The 18,581-nt window shown below is 37.9% G+C and overlaps 1 protein-coding gene across 3 annotated transcripts in view; it reads left to right on the top strand.

The window, feature by feature from the left end:
- The window catches only part of Syt1 (synaptotagmin 1), a 585,526-nt gene that overhangs the window by 441,321 nt on the left and 125,624 nt on the right, over positions 1 to 18,581 (top strand). For 2 of the 3 annotated variants that reach the window (XM_055626131.1, XM_055626130.1), the window contains 3 exons: positions 284 to 406; positions 4,073 to 4,240; positions 7,352 to 7,519. In XM_055626131.1, the coding sequence (XP_055482106.1) occupies positions 284 to 406; positions 4,073 to 4,240; positions 7,352 to 7,519 (459 nt within the window). The remainder of the gene's footprint in view (positions 1 to 283; positions 407 to 4,072; positions 4,241 to 7,351; positions 7,520 to 18,581) is intronic. The other variant, XM_055626132.1, reaches the window with a different exon arrangement.

The following is an 18,581-nucleotide window of genomic DNA, read 5'->3' as shown; positions in this document are numbered from 1 at the left end:
GTTGACATTTTCCTTGCAACAATGTTACATTTTCGCTTGCTATACTCTGAGGGGGCTTCTTCCATTGCTTCCATGTTGCTTGCTGATTGGGGGGAAAAGGTCCATGCACAAGTGGAATTAAAAATTAAATGTGTATGTTAGCAGCCAATGAGAATGTGTCAAACAAATAGATGTCCAGCATCTTAGTGCTTGCTTCAAACAGCTTGGAGGTCTAACTGTATGGCTAGTTTAATTTGGACTCTGATGAAAATTCATTGGAATTTCTTTTTCCCTCTCATCATAGGCCCTTAAGGATGATGATGCTGAAACTGGATTGACTGATGGAGAAGAAAAGGAAGAACCCAAGGAAGAGGAGAAACTGGGAAAGCTCCAATATTCACTGGACTATGATTTCCAGAATAACCAGGTCTGAGGGGGAAATGCCTAATTCCATTACATTTTCTGAAATTACCAAGTAGAAATTGAAGCAGGTTACTCCTTAAAAAATTTCGTTTGCTGTGAGGGGGAAAATGCAATTATCAAAGCTATTGATGAAATCATTTCTAAGTACAGGCAGTCCCCTAGTTGCTAATTTAACTTCTGGTAATTAGAATTCACAGTATTCCGCCGATTACATCTACTGTGGCACTGACAGGAAGCAGGCAGAATACAAATTAACTCCAAGCCATCAGTTGCTGCTGAGAGCTCCCAGCCAGTAGAGTCGCTATAGGTCCCTCAATGTGAGCAGGAACAGCCTTCCCAACAATGTCAGCTGCCGTCCAAGCCCACTTTTAGAAAAATAAGTTTAAAAAGCAGTAGAAGAATTAAAAGCTGGGCAGTGCTTTGTGGCTTGTAAAGGCAGATATACCTTATATGCAACCCCATGCTGCTAAGTGAGAGTCCCACAGTGATAAGACAGCAACTTTGTAAAAGCAGAAAGATGGGCAGCTTGATTCTCTGAGCCCAAGAAGGCTGCCCAGAAACTACAAGACTAAAGACCCCAAAACAGGCATCCCTGCTTCTGTTTCTCAAAAAGTGCCAAAGCGCTTTAAGATCAGGGACAACAGCAGCCTCTTTTCACTGAGTGCCTATTACCAGGTACCTCTGAGTGTGGAAAATGCCTTTGAAACCCCTTCTAGATAAGATCCATAGTATTAATGGCTATTCCCTTTGCTTTCTGAATTGCGAGAAAAAAAAATGAGTAGACTTGGTAAGTTCAGGATGTAGCCCTCGTACTGCCGGGGAGTCCAGATCTCCCCCTCTCATCCTTCTTCCTTTCCTGGGGGAGGAAGGATAATGGGAATGCAGCATATGCTGCAGAGATCCTGTTTGACGAGCAGTGAGTGATAAGTAATCAAACATCAACACTCAGCTCTGATGGCTACTGTCCAAAGACAGAATTGGAAGCCGCTGTAGCAATGCTGTACTTTATTGGGGAACTGTCTTTGATTTTAAAAATTCTTGGGATTTAAAAATGTTTTCATTTGATCAGTTTCATTATAGCCCTGGCTAGTTATTTCATAGTACAGTCTAGATACCTACACATTGGTTTTAGGTGTGGTATATCAGTATATCTTTATATAGGATCATAGATAAGCCATTTACATCTTGTAATTAATGAAATACATTTCAGGTCATTTCTACTACTCTGACCAAAATGTGAGCATTAGGATTTAGTCAGAAGCAAAATAACCAATCATTTATAATATATATTTCAGGAAAGGGAAAGTTTAGCTTGCATCACATTACCATGGAGGTTCCAGGTTTTTAACCTGCTTTTATATATCCATCTTGTATTTTTTCTCTCTATATATTTCCCAGTAGAAAACTAGTAGCAACTCATAGGTCTAATTTTGAAACTTCTAAATATTTTTATGTGTATGGGTGTTTTGTTCATATGTGCGTGCACCCGTGTGTACAGTGTGGTCATGGGGGTCAGAAGGTGTTGGCTCCCTGGAACTAGAGATGCACGAGCTGTCATGTCGGGGCTGGGAACCCAAGTTCAGTCCTCTGGAAATGGAGCAAGTGCCATCTCTTCAGCCCAATAGTTCTCTCAAGAATAGAATTGATCCACTTTCACTCAAAAATAATATGAATATTTATGACTCTGTTTTCAGCAAACATTAAGTCCAAAATACACATTTTGTTATGATGGCCTAGAAGATTTTATTGATAAAAGTTTATAAATAGCATGCACTGATTTTGATCCCAAATGTTCTTAGCTAGTGTCAGTCACATTGTTCCTGTGAGTCAGGGAAGGTTTAGTCTGAGGAACCCTGTAGACAAGGCTTTAATCAAATATGAGTATTTATTTACCAAAACCAAAAGGTGCCGTTAAAGTGATGAAGAAAAAAAAAAGAAGAAGCGTTTGTGGTGGGAAAATGGAACATCTCTCTCTTAAATAGAAGTTAAAGTGATAGTAGGAAAAATCACTCCAACCTCTCATGACAAGATATCCGAGTCTATTATTACCCCTCTTCACCGAGTTTCAGTTATATTTGCACTGTTTTCCCTGCAGAAAGAAAATCATTTGTAAGAAGTGAGAAGGAGGAAATAGAATATTCCTTCTATTGCCATCAAAGGCCAGATGGAATATAACAAACCGAGAGACAGGGAGCTTTATTACTCATGTGATCATAATCTAGTGCCTCCATTAGCGAACAGAGACCATGTGTGTCTGTTCGTGTTCCTGCCTTCCAGTATCCATTGCTGCTCCTTAAAGGCAACACCACAAACTAGGTAATGCAGCTTTAAAGTGAAGACAACACACTCCTTCACATAGAGTCCTAGTTGGAGATTGAGTCAGTCAGCGAAAATGCAGCGAGAATGCCCTTGGGTCTCTCTACAGAAAATGGGTGGTGTTGTGGTTTTTGTCTTTTGTTTGTTTGTTTTTTAAAGAAATGAATTCTTTGTCCACTTTATTGGCTAAAAAGTCAGACTCTTATTTATGTTCAGGACTTGTGAAAACCTGGGGTGTGACTGGATTTATTGAATAGCATTTACATCGATGTCTTGACAAATCTGTGGATCCAGAATCTGCAATAACAAGATTTCCCATTTTTTTCCTTTGCAAATATATTAACAAGCTGGTTTGGTGGTCATACCTAGAATCTGAGTACAAGGGAGATTGAGACAGGTGGTTTGCCACAAGTTTGTGGCCAGCCTGGGCTACAGAGTAAGATTCTTTCAAAAGAAAGAAAGAAAGAAAGAGAGAGAGAGAGAGAGAGAGAGAGAGAGAGAGAGAAAGAGAAAGAAGGAGAGAGAGAGGGAGAAAGAGAGAAAGAAAGAGAGAGAAAGAAAGTGAGAAAGAAAAAGAGAGAGAGAAAGAAAGAAAGAAAGAAAGAAAGAAAGAAAGAAAGAGAAACCCTAATAATGCCACCTTATTTTAATATTCCCAATGAAAGTGAGAACTTTATTGGTGAAAATTACAGTGCAGATAAAATTGCTGTTAGGAAAAAAAATAGTTATTTAACATGAATATTTAAATCTCTAATTCTCCTTTTGAAGAAACTTGAATTTTCATCCTACATTTAAATGAAAACTTTCTTAGATAGTTATTCTATCATAAGCTAAGTGTAAAGGTCAAGTGGGGTAGAAATGTAAAGTTCTCTTTTTCTTTATTTCAAAATATTAATCAATGACTAAGAAATTTCCATTTAACTGTTCTAAGATGTAAGAAAAGAATAAAAAAAAAGTCGCTTTGCAATCACAGACTAGTGGTTGCTTAACGATTTATTTCCACTTATAAAGCATGAACTGGAAGAAAAACAATGCACAAGAGCTTTTAGCGACTGGGAAGTTGCTTGACTGCAAACCTTCTGCAAATATGAATTCCATATTTAACTGTAATCAGCAACCTTTTAAAAGCCTCTTTTGTACTTAAAACTAGGCTTCCTAGAGCCCACATCTGTCATAATTTGGCTTCTAATGTCTAAGGAGCTCACTGCATGTGCCCTCTGTGTTCAGATTCATGAGAATAAAAGTTTATTAAAAGCAAGGGCTGAACAGGGGACATGGCAGTATGTGACGCTGTGAACAAATCGATCTTCCTCGGATGACCAGCCTTGTGCTGCTCGTTTGTTGCTTGTCTCAGCTGCTGGTCGGGATCATCCAGGCTGCTGAACTGCCTGCCCTGGACATGGGGGGAACGTCTGACCCCTACGTCAAAGTGTTCCTGCTGCCTGACAAAAAGAAGAAATTCGAGACAAAAGTCCACCGAAAGACCCTCAATCCGGTCTTCAATGAACAATTTACTTTCAAGGTAAATTTGGGGATTGATGTACAGCTTTTCCTCCGTGGTTTTAGATTAAATGCCACTTTCATCCTGACTCACGTTAGAAGCATAAACAGCGGCTCTAGCACGCACCACAGTTATATCTGGAATGATTTTACTTTTTAATTTTCAGTCGGGTGAAGATTCTGCATCGTAGGTTTGAGCCACGTCTTTTCAGAACAGAAGGTAGAACTTTCCATGCCAGTACAATATCAATACTTAAAAAAGCAAGGTTGACTCCATGGGTATCATAGGACTTGAGCACCACACCGCACTGCCTCCAAAAATAAAGCCCAAGCTATGACTTTTCAGAGCTTCAAAGTCTCTGAAAGATAGGCCAAGTCTGTAAGGTCTATCGCAGTCAGAATGGAGGAAACTGTTCTCCAGTGCTTGCTTACCTTGCTGCTATGGAGAGGTTTGAACAAGCTGATGCCCTTTTTGCTAGCACTAAAAAGGCTATGATATTCTCTAGCATCATTCCTTTACTCTAGGCTCTTCTCTGATGCTCTTCATCATGTCGAGACGCATCAGCTGACAAACAATAACCAAGAGACATTCTGACCACATGACAACCCATCAAGACGACATGCCCTGAAAGCCGCCAGGCACCTTGTAACTCTTCGCTTGAAGTCATTCAAAGAAACAGTGCTTCGAGCGGAGATATTGAACTGTTTTAAAATGTTTTCCTTAGAACAATACATTTCTGGAAAATGAAATTTCTGTGAATATGCCAGCAGGCTGATTCAAAATTACCTCGTCCACCAGCCAGGCTTAGCAATAACATGAGCCTTGTGTTGGCAAACATTCCAGTGGGAAATGAAACAGGGGGCATGAGTCACCTCTTGAAATCTTGTTTGCAGTTTCGTGAAAGAGCAGTGTTTCTATTCTTTAAAGTCTTCGGATTTTAAGGACATAAATCCTTTAGTTTTTCCTTGCCTAGACCATTAAAATAGCAATATTAAGAGTCTGGAATTTTCTGGCTTAAAAATAAGTCATTGTGAGCCCTATATCAAAAAAGTTAAATATCAGTTACTTAAAATCTTGTAGATAGTAATAAATATTATCGATTTGGTTATATATTAATTTTTCAGGTTGGCTATTTCTAAATAGAATTCAGATTCTTACAGTATTTGAAATAATATTGTAGTATCCTCCTTTAGTATTTGTATATCATTTCTTTTGAAGCATGTTTAGGGTATTATTTTACTTAGTAATGTCTGATTCCAAGAACCATATTAAAAATTTTAATCATATATAAATTTTTATAATGTCTACATTATTTTATTTCATGGAAGTGGATCAGGCTATAAATATATTTGAAGTATAATTGTTTCAAGGAATTTAAGAAATATGTTGGTTTCTGCAGTGGACATTGTAAACTGTATCTTGAAATGCCTGACCGCCATGCAGAATAAGTTGAGAAACATAAGAGAATGGCTTGCAAGTTGAGTTAAATGTACTTGAAATGAACAACATTCACCAAAATGAATTATTCTTCTTTCTGCTAAAATGAACTTCCATTTGAAGAGGGTATTAATTTTAAAAAAATGATTTTAAATGCCTATAGTGGACTAGATGTTTAAAACATACTCATTCTCAAAATGGCCCAATGAGTGCAGCCATTTGCATCCTTTGTTACCATTTGATAGCTGAAGAGGCTGAGCTTGTTCATTTGCCCAAGGTCCAAGTCTACCTGACCCAAAGCACAGGCATTGCATGGACTATTCAGCATGATCAAACAGTCAAGAAATGTAATTTAAAATCATAAGGGTTTTTATAGTCCCACTCTAATGTGTTGATTCTATTGAAATTTGGATCTTTCAAGCTTATTTTGGGGTCTTCCTAAAAGAGAAAAACATTATACTTCATTTTCATTCACAGGATCTTAGAAAAATAGCCTGAGTCTGACCATAATAAATGACCAAGCTCTCCTTAGAAACTTCAAGTATCTTATACTTAAATGGTCAAATGGTCTTTCATCCCATTCCTTCTTAATGAGAGTTCATTGAAAAATGTTTGTTGGGGCATAGAGCATATACACTGATATTACATGTATTAAAAGTGATCAGATACTTAGTACAAATCTCAACAATCCCTTGATTAGACCTTTGTACCCACTTATTGAAGTGCACCTTACATGAACTGCACAGCTTTCCCTGGATATTAAAAATGCCACTTGTAAACTTTTCAGATTGTAACATTTGTCCCAAATGTATTTGAACAGCTGGAGAATTCATTCGTTCTTGGCCTTTTGCTACTATTCATGCTAACAAGTATCACACTTACGAATGAACTTCAAGATCCACTTGATAATGAATCTGTGATATTCAAAACATCAATTTTCTAGTCAGCTCATGTCAATCACTAAATTATTTTAGAAAGTATATGAGGCATCTTGTGAATTCATTTGGATCCTTTTAGGCTGCTAGCAGAGCTTTTAAATCACCCCTTCATTTAATTCTGGTCTAGATCAATGGTTCTCAACCTTCCTTACTCTGCAACCCTCATGTTGTGGTGATCCCCAACCACATTATTTTTGTTGCTACTTCAGCAATGTAATATTGCTACTGTTATGAATAATAATGTAAATATCTGTCTTGTCTGATGGTCTTAGGTAACCCCTATGAAAGGGTCATTTGACCACCACCACGAGATTGTGACCCACAGGTTGAGAACCGCTGGCCTAGATGATCTGGAAAAGTCTATTAAACTGTGGCATCCAAATGACTCGACACTTTTGAAACCAGTTATAACCCAACAATATAACTAATAACAACAATATCTATATTATTTTGCAAGAAATATAGCCAAATGTAATTGACTTCTTCTTTCGTTAATCATGCGGTATTTATAGTGTAATGGGAAGATCCATTAGTGATAATAGCAACCGCTTCTAGAACATCAGAATAAAACGATAAATCACTGCAGTGGTTTTCTATTTTCTCCCAATAGTTCAAGTCAAGAAATTGGCTAAAAGACTCGATGTAAAGGGGAAAATCCTGTTGTGGTTCTCCAATGTACATATTAAAAGCTACCTACAAATAGCAGGTTTCAAGCATTTGGTGACCAGGTATCTTACCCTTATCTCCTGTCATACAGGTGCCATACTCGGAATTGGGTGGCAAAACTCTGGTGATGGCTGTGTATGATTTTGATCGTTTCTCCAAGCATGACATCATTGGAGAGTTTAAAGTTCCTATGAACACTGTGGATTTTGGCCATGTAACCGAGGAATGGCGTGATCTCCAGAGCGCTGAGAAGGAAGAGGTAGGAAAATCACTGGCATTTCTAACTTGACAAGCTGTATTCATTCACCTGTTGCTGTTCAAACACTAACCCACAGAGAGGTAATCTTCCTAGAAAGTGACACGGGCCTTTAGAAACTGACAGCTGCCTAAACAGAGTCAGAGGGATTGCATGACCCTGCTAAAATATATTTAGGACTTCTGGGTGGAATTTAAAAGAAAATAGAGAGAGACACATACTGGGAATATAAACAATTCCTTCTTTAAAGAGATTGTGCAATCATTTTAGATTGTCTGCATAGGGCTTAGAACTATTACGGTGAAATAAAAGAGTACTTTTCCCTTGATTATGTCTGCATATTGTCGCTTGTTTCTCATGCAGATATCAAAGCATAATGGGAAAAAACCTATAGCACAGAAAAGCCAATATTAAGTCCATTTTTTTTAAGTGACTCACATCTTCATGGTACTGTTCACACTGTTTTTCTCCTACTTTTAATAGCCCAATATCTTTCTGTCATTTTAAAAAAGTTCAATATCTGTAGCGTATTTACATGCCACAGTAACCAATTCTGTTTGATTGTGCCATGCCTGCCTAGCATGGGCGTTTTTCTATTTGAATGTTTCAGCAGGCTAATATTTGAAGAACAAATAGCCCTTAGCTTCTCTCGGGTGTAAAACAACTCCTTTCAGGTCCCTCTTTAGTATAGCAGCAATAATTTCTCAGGATCTCTCACATTGGTACCATGTAGTCACTCTAGCACCACAAAGGTCTCAGCCTAGTTCATTATCATGAGAATACTCTCTTTGAATATGCACCAATACAAGAAGAATCCCCCAAAATATCAATTTCTTAAGCTTTGTGATTTTATATGTAACTCTTGCCTGTGCCTGAGATAATACTTGTCAACTCAAGTATGCATACGATGAGAAAGCTAATTGCTCAGTAATAGTGTTTCTATACAAAAGAGTAGTAAGATGTTCCATGAGTTCCTGTTTTTTATTTGAATGTAACATGTTTACTCACTGACTGGTATTCATTAATTAACTAGCTTCTGGTTGGCTAATTGGTTGAATATGACCCTAATATATTATACCTAATAAGGCAAGGGTTCATGGCTCCCCCATACTTACCTTTTACTAGGTTCATGGTGTAGGATTCTACAATCACACCCACTAGCTTTCTGAGAAGTGTGTTTGCCTGAATCAAGGAAAATTTCCTAGTAGTCTATATCCCTCTTTCAAAGATTCCTTGAGTAACTGCAGGGTTTAAGACTTAGCACTAAACTAATCAGTTTGCTCTAGGAAGACAATGGCTGTCCCTCCTTGGCTGCCCCCTTCTTTCTTCTGCTGTTCTTGTCTCCCATAACTTCTTGAAGACATTTGTCACCCAAATCATGGAAAACAACTCATTTTGAAAATAGTAATTACCAGATTCCTGGAAATCCTGCTGTGCTTTTAGTGAAAATAACAGGTGTACATAACGGTCTCCAGCGGCCTCTTCTTCAGCTTCGACCTGTCCTTCATATTAACTGGATGCTGGGGAAAGGCCTACCTTACAATCACATTTCACCATTTCAATTCTAGCTAATCCATTTATTAGCCCCTGGAATAAGTCACTTAAGCACTTTCAAAATCATTGTTTTAGCCGAAAAAGTAGCCTAACATTACCTACACCATATATCCTTTATAAGTAAGATAAAATGTAAAACTACTCACATAGTCTCTTCATTAGAGAGGTAACTGGTTGCCTATTTTTTCTCAAGGCCTGTCTTCATTTTCCTACTCTCATTTTCTTTCTCCATCTGTATCAACTCAATTCTCTTTTCTCACATCACTGTGCTGGCTGAAAGCACATACGCTTGGAATACATTTCTCTTTGGTCTTCACTCAGGAAGAGTAACTTTAGTCCAGTGGAGAGGCTATTTTCTCTATTGTGAAATAGAAAATATCTAAAACATAAGTCATTCAACACATTTCAGCATGACTAGATGCAGGTAGACATTTTCTCATAATAGAGGAAACAAGATCCAATTACATTTCCTAGCTCAAAAGTTCCTCACTCTCAGTATTATGTGCTGTCCCTTTTTCTGCTACTGTTTATTAAGTGCAGAAAACAACTTTTGTGTGAATAACCTGGTGCTCTTGGGTGGACTTTAGTTCTCATGACTTCAAAGAACTGTTTTCCCATGTGAGCTATTGTATTCTCAACCTCTGTTTCAACCATCAATGTTAAATATCATTTTAATGTCATAAAGAGTTCATAAATACCTCGGGAACTAGAAAACTTAGCCATAGGAGGCTATTCAACCAGAGACTTGGATAGAAGCAGGTTAAACTGGACCCACACAGTTCCAGCCCTGCAATGTTGATAGAGTGAAGGAAGAGCTGACAACCATTAATGTCCTAAGACAATGAAGCAGTTGCATGAGCAACAAGGTGGCATGCTATTTTAGTGACCGATTGATGTGCAAGCAGTTTAGAAAGGGACAGGCAACCGGCTAGTGTGAAAGCCTAGGGATAAAACACAGAAAAGCACAGGTTCAGATAGGAGGAGATTTGAGCAGGCAAGTTAGGGCTCCCGGCTCTGTTAGATTCCACTTCTGCAGTGGTTTCTATCTACTTCAGTGTTCTTCAGACTAACACAATTCAAGCTGCCGACTGGTCTTGCTCCACTGCCATGTTTTCTTTGTTTTGTGTGATATAATTAACTACTCTCACTTTTCTACATCCCCATGTTTCAATTGATGAAGGTGGAATTTGACCTTGGAGACAATACAGCTTCTCTCTCAAGAGGTGACTCCATGTAAAACCATTAGCTTTATCCAATTTTGCTCAGTATGGAGCCTCAAAATCTATCCATGTAATCAACATATACAGCTCTATTCCATTTGTGAAAGGCTTCTAATATGAATGTCATGGGCTGTCTATGTTGAATTTTTTTTCATATTTTCCCTTTCTGTTTGATCATTCAAGATATAATTTCTCTTGTCACCCAGGGCCCCATCTGAAACTAACAATCATACTTTCAAAATAACCCGCTCCTTTAATACTTTTCCCGCATTACTCCAAATGCAACAATCAACAACTATGACTGCATTTTTGTCTTTATAAATTTAGCTCAGACTTTGTCTCATTCCTGCATCCAGTTTCAGGGGCATCAGTGCATTGTCATCTGTTACACTGAGCTGCTGCTTCTTCTTCTCACCTCTTCCAGGGTATTAAGAAACGGATGGCCATAGGAAACACGTGGGCATTTCTTCTTCATTTGCACATTTGCTCTCGTGGGCCATAAATGCATGGGCCTGGCAGCTGTTTTCTCTCTGCTACCAAGTAAAGTCTATCACCTCTTTTTGTGTGAATTTGTCAGAGCGCTTTTTAAATGAGGCTCTGTAATCCAGTGCAAATGGAAAAAAAATTGATTGCTGAATTAAAACAAGTTGGGACATAATTTAATTAGTATCCAGGCAGAAGGGAAGAGAAACTACTTTAGGTCCTTAATGGAAAATCAATTTTGCAAGAAAATTTCACATTTTTAAGCCTAATTAGAAAAACATTTACTTCACAGAAAAGCATTTTGAGAATACATATTCAATCAAATGGCAGGTCTGGGGGCTCCAGTGGTCATTTCCTTTGTAAGTTTTTGAAATGAGTTAAAGTTATTTCTTGCAGCATCTTTACGGCTAAAGATCATGAAACAACTGACGTTGTTTCTAAGCACATTTAGGAATTAGATGGCAAGTCAAGCTGTCAGACACAAGCCCTGACACATACCAACAAACAAATGCTTTGACTGGAAATTGTTTTAAGTGCTATGCCAGTAGCAGCCTTGCTTGTCACTCACAGACCCTCACCTTTAGGAAACGCACTGAAAACATTCACTCACGTCCACATCCTCTCAGGAAGATGCAGAAAACATGTCTCCAGGCAGGAGCTGTTTTTACGCTTCGCACTAAAAGAAAAAGCTGGGGTGGGGCAGGATAGACATATAAGAAAATCATTGTTACTTTTAGTTGATGAGTGCAAAAATTACAGGTTTTCTCTCACAAATTTTTTTGTAGTGTCTTATTCACTGTCTCTTTCCTTCCCATAACCTCATTTTCATCCTGTTTCTATGATTCATGTGGAGCCTTATAGGTTAGCTTTAACAATGATTAATAGTCTCTGCTTGGAACATGAAAATGAAAATCAGAGGAATATGAGAATATGTTCTAAGAAGAATTCAAATAATATGACCCAAATCCAAATATACCATGCCTAGAAAATGTGTTGTTAAACAAATATATGGTACAATAGATACCACTTAGCAATGCAGAAGTATTTTATAGCATATTAGACCATGATACACTTTAGGAATATTCGTATCTATACGTTCATCCTATGAGACTCAGAATATATTGATTTCACTTTATCCTACAGAAGCATAGACTCAGGTGATAGTTCATGATGTGTCTTTGACCAGAATTTCATTCACTAGTTCTATTTTAATGTATACAAAATACTGTCAACTTTATAATGTGGTTAAGAAAAATATAGGAAAAGTAAACAACTTGAAATATCTCTGACATGTATATTGTTATTATTGTTGTTGTTAAACAAATATATGATACAATAGAGACCACTTAACAGTACAGAAGAATTATATATATATATAATTTATATATATATATTATATATATAAATATATATATTTATAAATATATATAAATATATATAATTTATATATAATTTATATTTATAGTATATATATAATTTATATTTATAAATTTATATTTATAAATTTATATTTATAAATTATATATATAGTATATATATATAATATACTATATATATAGTATAATATAGTGTGGGAATTTTAGACTGAACATCTCACATAATCTCACATAATTGAGCTCTTAAACAAAATTTTAATAATTTTGAGTATTCTCCATAAAAGTAATGTAAAGTGGACTCATTTAGATCAAGAATTAAGCTCAAGGAAGGCCCCAGATATTGTCAAATTGCCATCTCACTAGCACCCATTGCCCTATCCCACACTGTCTCCCTCTCCTTCACAGATCTAATTCCACAAAGGCCTGGCCCCTTTGTGTTCAAAGCCACCTGGTGTCCTGCTCTGGCCTTTTAATGTGCAAGCACCAGCACCTCCATGCCCATACACACACACACACACACACACACACACACACACACACACACACACGCACGCTAATTCTCACAACATTTTGTAGGAAAACCAGTGACCACAGGATGTTTCAGTAACTCGTCCAAGTCTACATGGCAATGCTAGAATTAAAATTAACATACAGTTCTGAAATCCGCATGCTGTTCCACTATAACCTTTTTAAATTGCCTCCTTTGATCTTCTTAGCCTTAAAATGTAGCTATATATTACATTTTAATGCAAAATATTCACTTTGGCTCACTTTTTGAAACCTGTGATGATAGGTCAGTTTGCTTTAACAGCTTGGAGTTGATTAAGGAATGTGTGAGGTGATGTGAGGTGTATGAATGTCTGTGTATATTGACAGGATAGCCCTCTCAGATATTATAATATATTGTAAATATACACAAGGCGGCAAAAATCTTATTAACTGAAGCATTTTTACAATTTTATAAAGGTATTATTTTCTAAATAATTGGCATGATTTCCTTCAAAACGCAAAGCCTTAAAATTCAATGATACTCATTACAAATATATATATCATTTTTTTTAGTGCATGAATGTGAATAAATACAAGGAAAACAGAAAGTCTTTACCTTCCATGAAAACGTTAAATAAATAGATCTCTTTCATTCATCCAAAACATATATTGAATATATATTAAATGAGGATGAAAAGAAACAAAATATATTAAACAGATGGCTAGTGTGTATGGGAGGGGAGGAGGGAGGGGCTTATGGGGGATACAAAATGAATAAAGTGTAATTAATAAAAGTTAAAAAAAAAAGAAAATGCTAAGTCATAGTGGTAAATTTTCCTAATGTAAGATAATAACTAAAGAAACTGCACAGAGAACCAGTACAATTTGTAAACAAATGCTATATTCAGATAAGAAATGGGAGCTACAGAAGCTCCCCAGAAGAGCTTGAGCTAGTACTTTAAACTGAATAGGGCTGAGAGACCTGGCTTATTGGTAATGGCATTTGCTGCCTCGCCTGATAATCTGAGTCCAATTTCCAGCACATATTTGGTGGAATGAGAGAGCCAAGTTTTCTGTTTTGGTTTTTGGTTTGCTTGTTTGTTTGTTTTTGAGACAGAGTCTCACTCTATAGCCCAGACTGTCTTGGAACTGCCTGTATAGATCAGATTAGCCTCGAACTCTCAGAGATCTGTCTGCCTCTATCTCTGCCTCTCAAATGCTGAATTTAAACATGTAGAACCAGTGCCCTTGAGAGGCAACTTCTGAAGGTTATTCTCTGATCTCCACATAGGAACTGTGAAACATAGGCCCTGTAAAACTTATGTACATGTATGCCCACACAAAAACACAATAAATCTAATAAAGCCTTTAACTGGGTAGACTTTAAACAAACAGAAAAACCAAGAACAATTCCTAATTGTTGGACCAGCAAGAGCAGGTCCAACTAAGAGTGAAACTTGAATTGATATCTGAAGGAGTAAGATTGGAGTAAGTGACTTAGGGACAGCCTGTCCCTTAGATATTAACTGATAAATTTAGACTAAAGAGAGTAAGCTCTTAAAGAACTAGACACCAAATGTGAAGCCACTCACACTCACCCCTCACACATACTCACACACACATGTGCACGCTGTAATAAACATTCTGCTGCTTCTCTCTCTTCTTATATAGTCTCTGGCTCTTTGTATCTTCATTTCATAGACGGAAAAACAGAATCCATCCTGCCCTGCGCAGAAAATAAACAGCCTAGCAGTGATTGAGACCCAGGACAGTCAGACTCCAGAACCCACTCTCCCTCGGCTCTGCTGCCTTACCACTCTGCCCACTGACCTCAGAAAGTACACGGTTATTTTCTGTGATGTTTTTTTCTGCAAAGCATACAATCAGCTTTAAGCATATAGTTATCAGCAAGTTGACTGAACAAATTAAAATGTAGTAAGAATTTTCCTTTGCAAGCATGTACCAACAACCATACTAGCGTTAAAGGGACTATCACTAGTGAATGTCCAGCTATCCCAGTGACCATGCTTAGAGCAAAGCCCTACGCACTCAGAGGCTACAGCGCGCATCTGTACATTAAAGATCTTTCTCAATGTACAGAACATTATTCTTCCCATCCAGTTCTGCCAGGGATTCTCTTTGTCATTCTGTTCCATCAAGTTGGCCCTAAGCCTTGAAGAGGCCAACAGTGATAATGAGTTGACAAGGGAATGAGGTGAAAGAATTTTAGCTACTATGGAAAATGACCAGGTAGATGTTCTTTTGAGGCACATATTCTGCTTTTGACCAAAATGTTCTTAACATTAGCAGTGTTCTGTGTCCTCTCAAATTGCTTATTGTTGGGCAGACTCTCACTGAATTTCATGAATTTCTCATAAATTTTGATACATGTTGTGCCGAGGAAATCAATTTTTTTTAAAAATAGGAATGAGCGTAGGTGTTAGGGTTTTTCTTTTTATCCGAAGAATAAAAGAAGTTAGAGATTTTTAGTTGAATTTGAAGTAAGGTAGAACAGAGTTGTGGGAAGCACGGGTTGGCAAAGCAGAAGCTGAGTCATGGGAGCTGAAGCAAGAACCAACCAAAAATGAAAGAACAAGGAGAAAATGCCTGAAGCTAGTGCACTCTCAGCTGTATCTGATTCTGAGGTTTTTTGTTTTGTTTTTGCTTTGGGTTGGGGTGGGGTGGGTTTTGGTTTTTTGGTTTTGTTTTTTTTGTGGTTTTTTTTTTTTTTTTTTTTTTTGAGTGGGAAGCAAGGCAGGAGAATGTCTTGTTCTATCTTGCACATATTTGAATCTTTCAAAATGTAATCTTTTCACATGAGCTCGTCATATGTTTTGGCACAATTTTTGTTATTATCCTGTTTTTGAGTCTTCAAATTAAATGTTTTTACCGTCTGTCTTCCTCCTCCCTACCCTTGGGTAAGCCAATTGTTTGTATCATGAAATGTTTAATTTACTCCACAGCCAGGGGAAGTGTCATCAATTGGTTTGTACTAGTTTGGCTACAGAGAGAGAAGAAGGACTGCTGGCCAGTCAAGCCTTCCGTAACAGAGGAGAGAGTGGAGCACACAGACCCCTGTCCACTTGTGAACAAGAGCTTTAAAGTGCTGCTAAGTAATTTTGTACTTTCGTTTGTTCAGTGTAAGGTTGTTATGCCCCTTTTATAGGACAAGGATTGTGCTAATTTCTGGGGATATGATGAATTAAATAGTCCCATGTCACCGAGGCAGTTATGAATCAATGGTGAAACAAACCACAGAGTAGATTAAAACTCTAGACCCAACTATGCAAATCCAGCCATGACCCCACTTCCTCCTGGGAAGTATTTGCTCTTATTATTTAGGTTAATATTATTAATCTCCATGGGAAAGATTACATTCTAAAAAAAAGATAGTTACATAAAGCTCTTCCGACAATATACGGTCCCAGGTAAACAATAAATATTAGCTCTCTGGGGTGCTGCAAATACCCACCAGAGCCCTCATTTTCTTGCGCACTGAAAAGGCATGGCTGTGCCTACTAGACTCGTGTGTTTCCTTTGTGAAGACAGTGAGACCAGCTCAGGAGATACTGTTGTTGTCCTCATGAGAGGAGAATGTGGCTAGCTGTCATGAGCAGGAGTCTGGGAGGTAGGGGTGGTTATGACTATCCCACAAAGGCCCACGCTGGAGATGGCTCAGCAGGTACAAATGGAAGATGGCACAAACGCAGGGTAGCCGAAATTTCAGGCTTCGCTAAACTAAAAGGTTTTTGTTTTTCATCTTAACCCAGGTAGTATCAAGTGCTGAGGAGGATGTGGAGAACTTTGGACTTTGTCTGTTGCCAACAGAAATGACGTAACTCTTTAGAAAACAATCTCAGATTTCCTCAAAATCATAAGTGTAGTGACAGTGTGGCCTATCACACTCCAAGATATATACCTAAGAGAAATGAGTAACTGTGAGTACTTGCTAGCATGTCATGTCATACTAGCAGAAGAGAATATTCATAACAGCATTTTCACAATATCCCAAACCAGAAACAACCTACACGTTCATCAGCCGTTGAGTTGATAAAAAGAGGATCTACCACACAATGGAATATTATTTGGCCATAAAGATACATATAGTACTAAGAGGCATGACCCTCATGGGCCACCATAGGCAAAAGGACAGATACATAGCACACTGACAGCCAAGGGAGAGGAAGGGCTGGGTATGGAGATAGAGTGTGGCAGGTAATGAGTATGGGTTTCTTGCTGGAGTGATGAAAATATTCTAAAATTGGTAATGGTAGCCATATAACCCTATAGATATATTGAATTGTGTGAATTAAATTTCTTATTATTATTATTATTAAATTATGTAAATTTTATTATATATGAATTATATATATATATTAAGATGGCTATTAAAATCCTCAGATACTGGCACTCTGAACATGAAACAGGAGGCAATTCTTCTAGAGATTCATTTGAGAGCTAGGGTGGCAGATGTCCCTCTAGAAAAGTTTTAAAAGTTTAGAGATATTTCTTCAAATATTCTCATCTCTCTTAAGATAAGGGTACTTGCTTCCAAGACCACATCCTTGGCTTCTAGAACACTTAGCACTGGCTCAGGACTAGGATTATCCTTTTAGAAATTACAGACTCAGACTTGCACCATATGTCCAGCTGATAAGAACTCGGGGCTCAGACACACTCTGTTTCTACAAGCCCACCTTCCCTTAGGTAGGACCTGCAGAATTAAATTCCCTAATGTAAAAGGATTGTACTAAATATCAGAACTAACCCATTTTGCTGCCTATCTTCATGCATTGGCTTATTGGAATTCCCAGTTGCTTCTTTCTGGACTTTTTAAATGACATCAAGAATTTATAACTAGAGGAAAATCTGCTACTGTTATTTGCTAAAGGAACATAACATCAAAATGCCTTCTAAATATTCATCCTTATACCTTAGTGCAGCTCTCAGCCCTCATCAGAGAAGCTTCTTGTTGCAGGGACCAGAAGTTGACACGGACACTCAGAAGTAGCCAAAGAACAGAGAGGAAATGATTGACAAGTGTTCCCCCTGAATAAGATGCATATATCACCCCTTCCCTGCAAGTCTTTGGAACACTGTGAAGTTGGTGACGGCTCAGGCAGAAAGTTAGTAAGAGATAGAGATCAGAGAGGACTGCAGCAAAATACTGTCTTCTGGGCATAATGGGGCCCTTGCACTCATAAACCCACAGTGATGGATGGCTGCCTGCATAAGATCAACACAGTTAACATTCTAGCATGGATGGGAGAGGCTCATGAGGACCCAACGCTAGCTCAGCTGTGTTGGTGATTTGATGGCTGCTGGAGAGAGTTGGTTTTCCTCATGGATGTGGTCCCTAGTCCGTTGATCATCCCCCAGTGGGTAGCCTACACTTTGTGCATACTGGCAGCACTGACCAAAGTAGATGAAAAGAGAAATGAGGATATGGAGCTGGGAAGGAGCAAAGTGGGGGCCCACCCTGGGAATGAATTTGCTCCTGGGAATGAATTTGGTGGTGGGTAGGTATGATCAATACATTACATACCGTTTTCAAGAAGTACATCAATTCATCTTAAAGTTACATACAGTAAAATACACCGTATTAAGTTCATGGAGCTTTGGAAGTTGGAAACATAGTATAGCCACTACTCTAGTTTAAGGTACACAACATCTGTTACCCCCAAAATGTCCTCCGTGCTTCCCTCCAATTAACTGTTGGGACATGCTCCAGGAAACCTCTTCTAAATTTTATCACCATAAAATATATAATATTGGGCACAAATCCTAGGAAGTTAGTGATTTTCTTATTGACAGACCGCTAGGGTTATTATTGGGGCAGAGGGAAAGATAGAAAGGAAAGAAAGAGAAAGATGGGAAAAAAAGAAAGAAAAGAAAGAGAAAGAAAGAAAGAAAGAAAGAAAGAAAGAAAGAAAGAAAGAAAGA

This window comes from Psammomys obesus, unplaced genomic scaffold (assembly GCF_907164565.1).
Source record: "Psammomys obesus unplaced genomic scaffold, mPsaObe1.curated_primary_1811, whole genome shotgun sequence".
NCBI classification, from domain to species: Eukaryota; Metazoa; Chordata; class Mammalia; order Rodentia; family Muridae; genus Psammomys; species Psammomys obesus.
The sequence above is the reverse complement of the archived record's forward strand: the minus strand, read 5'-3'. Positions and strand labels throughout refer to the sequence as shown.